Genomic DNA, 15,141 nt, shown 5'->3' on the forward strand with positions numbered 1-15,141 from the left:
TGTACGTGAAAAGTTATGCAAAAAAAAAAAAATATTAATACCGCTTACCACAACGCATATTGTTTGGGTTAGGGTGCGGGTTTGCGTTTGGTTGAGGGTTGGTCAAGTAATATTATGTTTATTATTAATAATAACTTGACCCACCCTCAACCAAACGCTAACCCTAACCCAAACAATATGCGTTGTGGTAAGCGGCATTTGAAGAAAATGTTTTTTTTATTAATTTTTACGTACAATAGTGAAAGAGCGCCCGATATTCTTTCTATATATATATATTTGTGTGCACACCTGTATTGGTAAATAGCAAACTTCAATTTAAAAAAAAAATGGTGGTAAGATTTCCAACCAGAGGTATTCAAAAACATAATTGCACACCTTTGGTTCTGCACATCCGAGATCTCCGTGTGAAGTGGCATAAAAACAGACTAAACCACTAGACTAGCAGTGAACCAGACCAGTAATATACCCTTAAAAAAACCCATAAGTCGGTTGCAACTAGTAATTTACAGTTTCACGCAAGCTTTTCTACTTTATAAACACCTTTCAAATGATAGGAACATACAAATTTTGAGTTTTGAACAATCAGTATACAAATTTTCGCGGCTTTTCTACCGATCTAAGAAGCAAGTCGAATTACTCGCGCGTAACAACAGTCAACAATGCAGCCTTTAAAATCGGATCATAGAATACTAAATAATTTGTATTCTATATGAGGCTACTGAAGTATCGTCGTTTCTTTTTTTAATGTTCTACAGTGGTTCGTTTTTTTAATTTGATCACCAAAAGACAGTGTTGTAATGACATGAGTAAATGACTTGATTTAAGTGCACTTAAGTCACTGTTTTTTAATGACTTGACTTGACTTAAGTCTTTTGGGCAAAATAACTTGACTTGACTTAAGTCTTTTGGGCAAATGACTTGACTTAAAGTTGACTTGCTCTAACTATGACTTGACTGGGACTTGACTTGGGCAACCGATGACTTGGACTGGGACTTGACTTGTTATTTATTCAAAAAGACTTGACTTGGACTTAAGTTATTTTACGAATGACTTGACTGGGACTTAAGTCATTTCGAAATGACTTGTTTACAACACTGCCAAAAGAGATTATAATTATTTAATTTGTTTTACCCAAAGAGGTTTTATAGATTATATAAGTTATAATCTCTTTGGTTCACCCCATTACAGAATTTTATTCAAGAAAGCGGTAGAGTTATGTCTGGTGTACCCGCCTGCATTTCATAGCTTATGGCCGCCAAAGATAAAAAACAAAGGCGTGCTACGTAAAAAGTGCCCTTTGTATATATGAATTTGCCGAAATTTTTATTTTCGATGGTGCGATGAGACGCACGGCGCATTCATGTGCCTAGGTTGCAAACTAAACAATCTGCTTCTCATTCAAATTTTACGATTTCTGAAGCATGGATATTTTAGTTATATTTCACTCGTGAATTTTTAAAGATCTTACCAAACTCAGCTCGAATCTGTAAAAGAGATAGTGTTTGTTATAGCAATTCGGCTAATAAACAGCAGCTTGGCCAGATTAAAATTTTGTTTGTAGCCAAATAATTAGACTTTAAACCAGGGCTGGGGAGTCGGACTCGGACTCGGGACTCGACTGAATCGATTTGTTTTGCTACGGTCGGACTCGAGTAAGACCACGAACTACCCGAGTCGAGTCCCGAGTCCGACGTGCGCATGTTCAGCACCATTTTTTGAAACTGATATGGCTACCAACCGTAAATTGTAAAGGCGGAATAGCATATGCGATATTTTTCAACCATGTATTGTGGATAAATGAATTACCGTATATGACATAACTATAAAAATGGATTGCTGAATATCCACATACTTTTCGTTGCGTAAATCGGTAAAATACAGCCAGTAGATCCGCATCCGGACTCGGGAAATTCTAAGCAATTTACGAAACACGACACGAGTATAGCAATATGTTGACAGTTTGATGAAGTCACACAGGCTGGTGTGACGACGTCACAATCCAACAGACTGTTTCAAATTTTACTGTTTCAATAGAATGAATGGCCACGAAATGACCCAATTATAGTTCCAAAGTCCAAACTGCTACACACTTTTATCGTACACAAAAAATGTATCAAGAAGCTTAAAAAACTGGACTCGGCACCCTTAAGCGTTAAAAATAGCACCCTATAGACTAGAGTGCCGCGTACCCCAGTTGAGAACCACTGCGGATTAAACCCTTAAAGGTACGCACTGCAATAATTCAACACGAAAAATGATGTCGCGGGTCACATGTGGCATATAGGTTTGGACCACCCTGTATAATATACAGTATGGTTAAATCACGGACATAAAGGCAGGTTTTGTCATTTCTCCCTGACGAAGATTTCAACACTAAATTCGACATGTCAGGGAAAATCCTGACGTAATGACGTATGGCAACCCTAGTTTAGTATGTCTTTTTCAATTTTGATAAAATTGTTTTAGCTTAAGTCGTCGGGGAGCTTATCAGATTTACAAAAATGAAAGTTTTGGCGAGTTAAGCGGTAATGCGAATTTTTTTGTAAATTTAACCATTCAATTGCGCTTGCAGTAGCCCCTCTTCAGCCTAAAACAGGGGTCGGCAACCTTTTGTACGGTAGGTATAGCCTACAGTGTGCCAGTTTAATAATAATGTTAAAAATATCAACAATTTGCGTGTCAAACATTTTTCTATGTTTGATTTTGCACTGGCAACCAGGGCTCTGGAGTCGGTTAAAAACACCCCGAGTCCGACTGCGGCCAATTTCATTAAGTCCCGAGTCCGGCTCAGACTCTGCAGCCTTTGTCTAACCCATATAAACTACGTAATTTAAATAAGATGGATATTCAGGGCACACGTGTGACTTGGGTAGTTTTACCTAAAGTCTTACTCTAGTCCCGAGTCCGACTTCGCAATCCTGCTGTGACCTGACATCTAATTAACAAATGATTTGACATTTAATTTACGAATAATCTGACATCTAATTTACGTATCTTGACGTCATTAAACCTAATTTCATAAATTAATTTCTGTAATATACCCTAACCCTGCTGAAAAAAACTGTCACGAAACACAATCCTGCGCCCGCTATTTTGGAATATACTTCCAACGCTTTTCAGCCGATCCTTATAAGTGTTAACTACAATATCAGTTTTGCTTTTAGCTTGGTTTCATAGTCGCACAAACGCCTACCGTTAATGTAGAATGCCCTTCTTTAACGCAGTAAACATCGAGCCAATTTCAGGAGACGGGGATGCGAATATCTTTTGCACAAAGTGCGCCAAAACTCTTAGCCTAACAAACTGTAACCCTAACTCCAGCTCTAACCCTAACTAACTCTAACACTAACTCTATCTTAAAATCACATTGTGAAAAAAAGTACGCACATTTTTGAAGGCAGTTTAAAATGTGCGCACATTGCCGCGTCCCCTGTTGAATTTTAGGGCACTGTGACAATACGAACGGTAAGTCGTAAATATCAAGTTTAGCGCCCACAAAAAAATTAATCTTAAATACAACAGTTAAGACACTAATTTTAGACACGAACTGGAAATGTGTGCAACCGTTCAGTTAGCGCTAGTGTTAATGATGTAGTAGTGATGTAATGGTTGCACTTCTTACGGTGATAGAACATGCGCATTAAATCATTTGGCGTCCCCTGAAAAAATCAATGCAACTGAAACTAGGCTTAATCAAATTATAAACTTGTATTTATATAGGTGGAATTGGCCAAACTTTCAATTTAAAAAGGTTACACGACGCCTGCCCTTGGCACATAAACGAGATTCGAATTTTAGCTAAATAACAGCATAGATGTTTCAGAGGACGTTCTCGTCGAACTCTGGAGAATTAAGAACCACGGCCTTAAATGTTAATTATTAGGCGGCAGGCAACTACAAATATAGGAGTTCTACTTTTCTATTTGTGCCTATATGGTCACCAACAATTGCTTGCAATTATCTTCAACTCTCTCAATACGGTACTTTATTTTGCTTTTCATATTCAGTCTAATAATTCGTATACAGTTCAACTTCATAGAATTGCAATTGCGACAAAACCAAAATAACTATTTGAGCAATATAGCATAACATTGAAAAAAGAAACGTTTAGTTTACTTATGACAAACAACATTTCACGTAATTCGTAAGATTTACAGCAAAAGCAATATTTTGCATTTTCCGAAAATTGTTTACATTAATCTGAGAATCTAGGGTTGGGAAGGCGATTTCTTAACGCAAATAATAAGAGTATCATCGTACGACAATAATCACAACATTTCATAATGAAACTTCACTCAAAACAAGCCAATGTGTGTTGTTCATGGCATTGTTTGTTTCTTTCTTTTGATAAAGCACAAAAAACTTTCCTTTGATTCCATCTGAATCAAATAAGTTGCAGATATTTCTACAAACCAAGACATATTGTATTCCAAAATAATTTTCTACATGAAGAATGTCACTGGAATTTGCCTCCACCGGGAAAAATAGGTTCAGTGGGCATAAATTTCTTCAGCCAGGTTAAAGTTTTGTTATGTGGCCATTTGCGTAGAACGCCAAGTTTTTCATATTGTGGTGGAATATAGTCATAAACTGGTTCCGCCATATCTACAAATAATAAATATTATTCATTACTGTATATGCACAAGTTTAAGTTTTTTGAAACATCCTTTTATGATGCACTTTGCTAAGCCAACAACAACAAACTAAACATATTACATCTAACCAAACCATAATGCAGTGGCTCCAACATAAATGGAAAGGTGAACAGTCCGGTAAAAAACTTTATATATATTAACTTTTAGTTCAACTTTGTTGTGATTGTTACTTGAGAATCAATCTATCACACCCCTGTTTGAATTTTACTGTTGACCAGTGTTATTTGTTGAGTTGCTTGTTATGTGTGCGGTTTGTTATATACCAGTATAATGTATAAGTAAGCAAAGAGATTATTAACGCTTTCTATGTTTGTTTTTATGGTCAAATCTGCAAAAAATTCAACTTATAAAGTTAAGTTTTTAATTTTACTTACAATTTGTTTTTTTATATTTATATCATGCCAAAGCGCATACAGCAGTGGTTCTCTCAAATTTTTTTGGCTATATTAGAGGCACACTTTCTAAATATAATTATATTGACAATCACCCATAATGCAAGGCATTGCTAAACGGTAAATCCCATGTTTTGAGTTATAGAATGTATAGCTTATATTATCAAGTCTTGCGTGGTGGTGTAAATACGCTGAACGACTATTTGATTTTTTTGTAAAATTTATCTCGACAAAAAGTGGACATGATTGTAATCAAAGAAAGTAAAAAAATCTGTTTTTACTGGAGCATATTAAGTGAAAAAATTTATCTCAAATCTTACGGCCACAGATATCTTTGCTTGCCTTATGGCCTGACATAACGAACAAACTAGAAGCATTATTGTTCGCTGATTTATACCTAATACTTCATGATAAGTTTTTTGAACACTTGGCTCCCATCTTGTTTGAAAAAAACGAAGTGAAGCAGGCGTCAGTGTGGGGTATCTTTCCAGAAAATCTTTGGTATTAAATGTCCGCTGTCTCAACAGTAGACTAAAAGTAAAAAATAATAGTAAGTATAGTATTTCAATAGGGTAATTAAAAGTGTCCAAGAATTATCTTGCTCTAGAATATATTATTTTTTCTATCTCACCGGATTCAAAAAAAAACTTGTTCCTAGAGCATTAATTCATATATTAAATCAGTGTCATATTAAAAGTAATTCCGTTTCACATAAGTACTAGTTGATTACACACAAAATGATTGAAAGTGCTTTTAGCAAGTATCTTTTAAATGAAAAGTGCACAACCAGGGGCGGATCTTCAATAAATATGAGGGACTATTAAAAGTTGGCCTGACACAAAGATACATGTAGCATGGCATCATAAATCAAGTAATCATCAGAAATCTGCTGTTCATGAGAGAACTTATGTGCAAATATGCAAATAATGTGAAGTCTTGAAGAGTTTGCCATATTTAGGTAATTTGGTAAAACTTAAAATAAGGGAGAAATAAAATTGGATTTACCAAGATAATTGTTAAACGACACTGATCTCACATAGAAACCATATCAAAGTTCATGCAGATATACTTTGTGTGTCACAAAAGCGCTACTCAGAATCAGAATACAATGGTCGTATGGCAAAAACAAAATGGCAAAACATCTGCTCCTTCTTTGATGTGTAACCTCGAGTCCTCGACAAACAAGTTTCAATTAAATTGGGCTATGAATGCTGTTATTTTAAGCATATTCGAATCTCTGTTATGTTTTTTAATTCGGTATGTTTTCTTTTAATTTTAAAGGCCCAAAAGACTTATCATTTAAAGCAGGGGTCGGCAACCTTTTTCTAGTCGCGGGCCAAAACCAAATTCAGAAAGATCTCTGCGGGCCGCACAAAAAGATAACCAAGAACCGTGTTATTTTCATGTTAAAACAACCGTGAATCAGCCGGACCTCGGATCGTAATAACATTTAAGAAGGCTGTCAAGTGTTGGCGCAAAGAGCGAAAAAAGCGTTTGTTTGGTTTAAAATTCGAGTTGACACGTCGTCATCCATACTACTAACGAAAAGTAATAAAACTACTTTGAGGAAACGCGCTAACATTTAAAGTTAATCTAGCTGAGTGTTGGCACACCTGGCGAGCGAAGCGAGTGCGATTTTTTGGGTATGCCTGCATTTCTTTTAAATTTCTTGCAAGCTTTTATTACATTGCCGAAAATAAAAAAAATGTTAAAAAATATACGTCCAACATTTTGTATACGTTTTCCGTTTTTCCGTGACGCACTTGGCTGTCTTCCACGGCGCAACGGTAAAGAAGCGCTGATCTAGGCGAAAAGACAACATCAAAACGTAAACAAACCGGATGTACAATGATGTTGCGCGGAGCGCGAAAATTTTTCGCCCTTACGTAGTTAGAATAGTCAAAAAGCATGTGGAACGGACTCGTGACTAAATTGTCAAGGAGGCGGTGGGCCGGATGAATTACATAGGCGGGCCAGATCCGGCCCGCGGGCCGTATGTTGCCGACCCCTGATTTAAAGGCTGGCAAGATTCTGCTTATCATAGCTCTCCATATAATATTTTAATTTTCCCGCAGACCCTCTTTCCTCTTTACCTTCCCAGGTGTATAGAAAGTATTGGGTCGTATTTGGAAATGTGATTGTTACACAAACATTATATGAATACACATAAATGTAGAGAAAGCCCTAAAAGGGTTGAAAAAGCTTGTTGAATTTAGGAAGGCGTACGATATCGGTTAGAATTTTTTGTAATTGTGTTGCATTCAAAAAAAAAATGCAGAGCACTCCAACAGACAATATTAAACAAAAAAATATTTTTTATATTACTAGTCAGGCCAGTTTAGGCAACTTGTCTTTGCAGGGTGAAGACATTTGCTCACCCAAAACTTTAACAACAACAAAAAAATTAAAAATTATAATTAAACAACTCACCAAGGCGTGTCTTTTTTTTCTTGGCTATAATCAATTTTATGAGATTGTTTAAACAACACAAAAACCATTCTGTGATAACCGGTTTTGCGGACAGGAATAGGACAAAGATAGTCAATTATATTTTCTCCAGTGGAAATGTCTCCAGCACAAATATTTCCTCTAAAAAAACAAATCAAAGTGAAATAGACTGTGTTAAAACAATAAACAATAGTAATGGAAATCCATTGGATAACTCCTTGTGACCCCCTCTCTTGGCGGTTGGGACCCCCAGGTTGGAAGCTACTGATCTAGAGTCTTCTAGGCATAAATTTTAAGTTTGGCAAATTTGTACAACTAGAGTCCTAATTTAATTTTATATTTGCACATTAGTTTTTTTAAATAATTTTTTTGGCGATAGGTTACTGTTTGGCCCATGGTATAATCTGATCACGCTCCTATGCTCAAATAACTGATGTTTTAAATTTGAAATTTACAGTTGAGTCTACATTGCCATTTAATATTTCAAAAGAGGTCTGGGTCACAAGGTTTTACCACATTTTTTGTAATTTTGGATGCCTTTAAAAATTTGGGAACCACTGTTTCAGACCAGTGGTTCTCAACCGCCGGTCAGCGGACCGGTGCTGGTTCGCATCAACTTTCTTGCCGGTCCACCAAATGTATTACAATTTTATATTTCATTTGCAAAATGCAAGATTCTGAAGGCTTGTCCATCAAATTAAGAATTTTGGCAGTTCCGCAATTTGCAGTATTGTGACGTAACATAGAGTTAATGGTCTACTTTGGACTTTATCGTACATCACAATGCTGTAAGTGTTGTGCCCAACTGTTCAACAGTAGGCTACAACTCGTTTAAGTCAACTTTAGGACCAGTTGTATATGAAAAACTTCAATAGAACCATGTATAACACTAACACATATGATATCAAAAAGATAGCAGCAAATTGCTAATTAAATTTAAGTTTCCGTGATTTGCTTTAAAGTTGCACACAATATTTGAACTTCCACCGGTCCGCAAAATTTTTTTTGAAATTTTACTGGTCCGTAAGCTAAAAAGGTTGAGAATCACTGTTTCAGACCATTGCAATCTGGTTAAATGTATGTACACAACAACTAAATTATAAGTTTAAATAGAAAGCCCTGATTTTTTTGGAATGCATGCATGCATGGCAATCGAAAAGTTGTTTGACTAGACATAGCACGTTGATCTTGAAGCTACTAAAAAAATCAAAATATGTTAAAAACTGCAGAAACCCCAAAAATTATATCTGCCACAGTGTATAAAGATAATTCCATGTAAAACTGTAGTCCCACTATTGTAAATATTTTTTTAAACGGTAAGTACGTACACAAACCAATGAATATACTCCTTGTTGTTTGATTCAAGGTTTCCATCTGGGTTAACTAGCAAAAGTGTCCAAAGGGTGTCAGGATCACAGGCAAACGTAACACTGGGTGATGAAGTAGCCTAAAACAAAATTCAGAATAACCATTCACCTGGAATTCAATAACTTAGTAGTTTAACAAATTCAGAATATTGAATCCTAATATATTGTAATCCTGGTACCAATAACTAATATTTGTTTACCTGAGATATGTTAGTAACTTACATTATAAACACAATCATTCAAATTTACACTTTTGAGTTTATTTTGGAGCATAATGGTTGGAGTTTGTAGTAAGACGTAATAAGAATATGAAAGCACATACAGAAGTAGGTATCATTTTGGACGTTTCGAATAACTCTTTATTCATTTTCAACATCTCAACATCTGATGTTGAAAATGAATAAAGAGTTATTCGAAACTTCCAAAATGATACCTACTTCTGTATGGGCTTTGATATTCTTATTGAGTTTATTTTGTATTTTAAAACTCTCATTTTACATAATACTTCTACATAATGCTGAACAATGTAAATCAAATATAATGATAAACCAACAAAATATTATTTATAGTGTCAGTTTATAAGAGATTTTAACTGGTTTAAAATGTATTACACAATTATCACAATTTTATGTTTCCACAAATAGACTACATAATGAGTAAATAGTGGACTATACCCTAACATTACTGACTCTTCTCTCACTCTTACAGTAGGAAGGCGTTTTGCGGTAAAGACATTATGTTGTCACTATATATGACAGGATCATGTTCTGTTGTTCTGTTTTAAAATAGGCCTGTAGTGATGATGCTTTTACAAAGCGCTCACAAAAAGAAGTCCTGCAACAATCGCGAAAACCCATGCGAAGAAAAGGGCAGGCAGAATCTTGCCAGCCTTCTGGTGACGAGCAATAATCGAGCATTTTTGGGCTGAATTCTTCGGGTTGTTTTATTGCGCCCTAAACTTAAATGATGTGTTCGCCTAAGGAATGTGTCAACCTTGCCATGTTTAGACGATAAACAAGAGTGTTAACAAGTAAATGAATTGACAAAAAGTTGCGCCGTAGGCACCAATTTTGTTGTGACATAAAGCAATACATAAGGGGTATGCTGAGGGGGACTAGAGGTGCACACTGCACATGTCTGCTTTTGTTTGGGGTGAACGGGGCAAACTCCTGTGCACACATGTAGCTCAAGATCAGATCAAAAATCGAGAAAAAAAATCTTAAAATTGGGACAATTTTGGGGGGGGTTGAACGATATTTATAATCCAAGTTAGTAGAAATTGTTTTTTGAAATTAGAGTCACACAGTGAAGTGCAACATACCATAGTATGGATCATACCTTTCGGAAAATATATATTCTTGAGAGACACAAGCATAGCGAAAGGAGGCAGGAGTTCACACTAGGCGCGAAATTTTTTGCGTATAATTAAAACAGCCAAAAATATAGTTTAAGCCTTAGGTGGAGAAGCATGGCCTGGTACTTTCTTGATATGCCCGTGGGAATGTCATACCTGTCTATTTAACAGGAATGACAACTATCATGTTTGCTTTTTTAACTAAATAAAGAAGTACTTGTCAAATCAAAGTAAAACTGCAAATACACAACAGTTCTATTGAAATTTAGTACTTTTTAAACTAATAAACAATCTGTGCTTAACACTGGCCTTTCCCTGCTAAACAATGTGCTTCGTACTTTCGTAACGTTTTTTCAGAATGGCACAAAAAAATTAATTATTGCCAATTTTAGTGCATAATGTTCCTACATATAAAGCATTTTGAAAATATATTTGTTTAAATATGTGTAGAACAATCACAAGTTATATTAAAAAGAAAATCGATCTTTTAAAAAAAAATTCAAAAAAAAAAAATTTTAATTTAAAAAAAACAACTTTTTTTTGGCCAATTTCTTCGGTTTTCAGTCTGATTCTTCAGCCGACATAGTCGCCAAGTCGCCAGCTTTCTGCCATACTGGAAAGGAGCATTGTAAAGTTGTTATCTGGACTGGGGTAATTTGAGTGTGGCATTTAATAACACCCAAAGCTGTTATATGCCAGCATTTGCGCTGGAGGGAGACTGTATACATAGAGTCGCCACCTTAGGCCTCGCCATTGTAGGTACTTGTCTTAAAAGCTGTTCATTGTTAGCAATAATCAGAACCTCATGATAAACAAAATATATTACAACGTTTGATAAACTTGATGAAAACCATTTAAAAACAATAATTATATGAATATTAAAGCAGCTAGAAGCAATAACTATATAAGTATTAAAGCAACTAGAAGTGCATCACAGTACCTCGCACGAGGAAAGTTCATTTCCATAATATACAGGATTAACCAAATCATGGTTTTCACAATCTTGATATGCCACATTTAAATCAACCACAGGGTAAAAGAACTTGTCCCCAAATAAATCTTTGTAAAGGTTAAAGTGTTTTACAATCTGTGATATTTCTTCAATGCCCTTTTTACTTTGCTCCCAATCAGACATTATCTCATCCAATAAGCAGTGATCTACAAATAAATATTAGCGAAACAATCTCTTTAAATAGGTAATAGAAGGTTGTCGAAACCACCACAAACGTCTTAGCATAAATTTAAAACTAATCATTAACAAATTTCAAAGATGTCTAATAAAGATACAATATTAAAATATATGTAAAGAGGGGCTTGCAGGTTTAAGCATCATTTACAACTTTTTGCCAAAAGTAAGTTGACAACACTTAACCACCAGTCAATTTTTTGCACAAAGTGAAAATCGTTTTACAAAAGCAAATCAACAATAAAATGTTATTCTTGAAAGGTTAAATTCCATTTGTCTCGCGGGCAAAATTTTGACAATATAAGGTGGTTAAATTGCTGATTAAATTGCTGATTAAACTATGCTAATGCAAATCTATTGCAGCTTAATTAGGGTAAACAACAGACAAGATCACAAAACTGAACAATTAATCCACATAAATATTCTTTTTATGTAGCTAGTATAAGGTATAACTTGAAACCAAAACTAGCATGGTCCAACATTTAGGCATTTGGGCCCAAACTGTTTTTATTAGCCCAAACCGCTTTAATTGCTGCTTTGAGTGCCCCCCCAAAATTATTTTTTGCCAATTTTAACCATAGAAATGCAACACTTATCGCTCTTCGCATAAAAAACATCCTTTAATTTTATAGTATATATAGCATGTATTAAGGGAGTGGTGTCCAACCTTTTTACTAAAGGACCCAAAATTACAGATAAATTAAATCAGCATTTATATCTAACCCCATGTTATTTTCCGACAATTTTTAACTTAGTTACACAATTATATATTACGCTTAACATATATACAATTTTAGAAAACTGTGGCTACACATGTGTACCGAAATGAGAAGTTTAAATTAGCACATGGATTTCAAGTTAATATATAAAACACTTTTTTTTTAATTGTTTTAAAGTGATGGCGACCCCACATTGGGCCGAGAGCCATAGTTTGGAGACCACTATATTAAAGCATGCTAATGTTTTAAGCATGAAGGCAATGTATAATATTTTCACGTTTTCCATGTGTTAAATGCCAAGTGCTATGCGGACTCCATTCGAAAATGCTGGCAAAATTATTGAGTCAAGGCAATTTAACTTTCACAACTAAATAAATGCAATGTATGTTTTTGTTGCATTTTGTTTAAACTTTGTTATGTGATTTCGGTACAGCCGTTTATGTGCAGATTATAAAGTTTTCATCTTTTTATGTGCAATATGTCAGGTATACTTTGAAGTTATACATTTTACTGAAGTTTTTACTAGTGTACACAATTTTTTTTTTGCTTTGTGCGACCTCAACTTCAGTTGCATAGTTGAACATTAGTTATTTAGAGAACAGCATGTTTCATAAGATTGCTTGAAATATAATGCCATATATAATATGTATTTTTTTTTTGTTCCCCCCACCCCGCCAAAAAAAATAAAATTTTGCATTGTCTGCCCACCATATGAAACAAATTGCTTTTGATGGCCTGTCACAAAATATATTTGGACCATGGTGTCCTAAACAATCAAAATAATATACTCTAGGGTTATTACAAACATTTACTAAAATCATTTAAACAAATTAACTTGCCATCTTTCTTGAGACTCTCCTTTGCTAAATTTGAGTTTGTAGTTACTTTCATCTTCGTTTGATGATTTTGTTTCGGTAAATCAAGTCCAATGTTTTGATAGGTGATTTGACCTAGATTTAACCCAATAAAAATAAACACAATTTTTCGGTTTACCTCTGAACCACCATAGCTTAGTTGGTAAAGCGTCAGTCCAGGATGACCAGAGGTCGTGAGTTCAAACCTCCCAATAGGCTAGTTGTTTTTGAAGCCTATAAATATTAATCCTTATCAGCCTGACTAATTTTTTTGTAAACCTTTAGTGTAGGGCAGACTTTTTGCAAAATATTCAAATCCATTCAATATGTACTACAATAATAACTGGTTAATTACTAATTGGTCATAAAACTTTTTTATTTATATGTTGTTTAAAGAACACATTACTTTGCTGTTGTTGCCACCAAAAATCCATTGTCTTCCATTCCACTCCATTTTCCCTCTGCTGTTTGCGCACACGTTCTGCTTTCTTAACATACCTGCATAATAGAAATATCAGTCCGTGTAAAAATACAATAATAAGGAAATTTTAGCAAACCGCTTATAAATTAGTCTATTGAATTTAACATTGCAAAACTTGTTTTACCTGAAATAGCTGTTGTATTTTGGTAATTTATGAGGAGTGAAAAAGCTTGCATTAGGAAATGGTACTGGTTTGAAATTCAACAACTTTCGAACTGATGCCTTCTGGAAGCCTCTTAAAGGTGATCTTCTCTTTTTTAACATGGTTGACTGAATCTTGTTTTGATATAACTGTTCGTCTGTGATAAACAACATTACATCTGTAAATCTTTTTCGGGGATCCTAAAATGTTCCTTATTGAATTTAAATAATTTTATTAGACAAGTATCATTCACAGTAAAAGCTAAGTTCAGTGTAGCAAGTGCACCCACGAGTTTTTTTTGAACCTTTCAAAAGTGCACCCCAAAAAAATCTAAACTGCAAAAAAAAACGCTTGTGCACCCTTATTTATCCTATGTATGCAATACGGAGTGCATCGGAAAATTATAAGGTGCACCTGAGGTGTACTTTTTTACCTTTGTTGCACCCGGTCACCCAAAAATTTTCGGCCATGCACTCGTCAAGATCTGCCATACTTTCCAGACTGGGTTATCAGTAGTCTATCCCAGGGGAGGCTAACCTGCTGCGGCTCTTACATTATACTGCCAAGTCTGTTTGTCAAGTTTTCATAGCTTACCTGATAAATTCGATGAGTGGATATTTTCTGAGGGGTCATCGCCTGATATTCGATACCCACTTGTAGCATAATATCTTTGAAAGCATCCCGAATAGGCATAGCTATAGAAATATGGCAAGATGCTAAACTCTTTTCTAAGAGCCATATTTAAACAAACTTCACCACAGTTGGATTCAAACACCTACAAAGGAAGTTAGGCTTAGCCAGGTGATGGGGCGTGATAACACCCAAATGCACCGACTACTACGCAGGGTCGGCCTTAAATCAAAGTTTGCACTCGCCAGTCGGGCAAGTGCCTACCAATCAGAACTCGTCCGGACGAATACCACTCGCCAAAATACCGACACGCCGTCTGCGAATTTCCGACCCACCAAATAGTTATTCAATAGTTAAACCAGCCTTACTATTTCGGTCTGTATACATAGTTTTAAAACGCAAATCGAAATCAGCCTATCAGCGTGTTTATTTACACGCATGGACAAACAAATGTTAGGGCGCTGGTTACCGTTTGGGTTTGGTTGGGTCAAGTATTGTTAAACTTAATCTTCTTATGCACATTTGTTAATGCAAATTAGTGCATTGTCCAAGACCTCAAAGTCTAAAAGTCGGACTTTTTGATCCTTTGAATACACTGATTGTCGTAGACCTTTTTGCTTAGAACTGCACTGATTTCTGACGGATGGGGTGCAGCTGTAGTGAAAACAATTTCACGTCAGCTTAGCTCAGTGCAGCTGTAGTGTAAACGGGCCTTTACGCCAACAAGTAAACAAGTTGACCAAATTAACGATTCTTTGAATTCTAATTTATCAAAAACTATTAATCAATCCTTGAAACCTCTTTTTAATTAAGCCATATTGACGGAGAGTGCGGCTTTGGCATGTTTCGGGCAGGGGGGGTCCAGAGGGGACGTGGCCATGGCCCCAAACTTTAGTTTTGTTTATATTCACT

The 15,141-nt window shown here is 35.4% G+C and overlaps 1 protein-coding gene across 1 annotated transcript; it reads right to left on the reverse strand.

The window, feature by feature from the left end:
* Positions 1-3,969: 3,969 nt before the first annotated feature.
* LOC146160311 (large ribosomal subunit protein mL38-like) lies at positions 3,970-14,611 on the reverse strand. Its single transcript, XM_083384580.1, has 9 exons — positions 14,194-14,611; positions 13,582-13,756; positions 13,383-13,474; positions 12,962-13,072; positions 11,158-11,375; positions 8,825-8,943; positions 7,479-7,637; positions 5,446-5,579; positions 3,970-4,606 (listed from the first exon to the last, which is right to left on the reverse strand). The coding sequence occupies exons 1-9, from the start codon at positions 14,336-14,338 to the stop codon at positions 4,458-4,460; spliced, it is 1,302 nt and encodes a 433-aa protein (XP_083240706.1). The 5' UTR covers positions 14,339-14,611; the 3' UTR covers positions 3,970-4,457.
* Between the last annotated feature and the right edge of the window lie 530 nt (positions 14,612-15,141).

The sequence above is a fragment of the Ascidiella aspersa genome, chromosome 3 (genome assembly GCF_963924565.1).
Source record: "Ascidiella aspersa chromosome 3, kaAscAspe10.2, whole genome shotgun sequence".
NCBI classification, from domain to species: domain Eukaryota; kingdom Metazoa; phylum Chordata; class Ascidiacea; order Phlebobranchia; family Ascidiidae; genus Ascidiella; species Ascidiella aspersa.

Excerpts from the sequence above, each read along its gene's own strand:
- LOC146160311 (XM_083384580.1), bottom strand. The coding sequence starts at position 14,338 with ATGGCTCTTAGAAAAGAGTTTAGCATCTTGCCATATTTCTATAGCTAT. Across the intron at positions 13,757-14,193 it reads CCACTCATCGAATTTATCAG|ACGAACAGTTATATCAAAAC; the intron begins GTAAGCTATGAA and ends TGTTTATCACAG. Across the intron at positions 13,073-13,382 it reads TTGGTGGCAACAACAGCAAA|GTCAAATCACCTATCAAAAC; the intron begins GTAATGTGTTCT and ends GGTTAAATCTAG.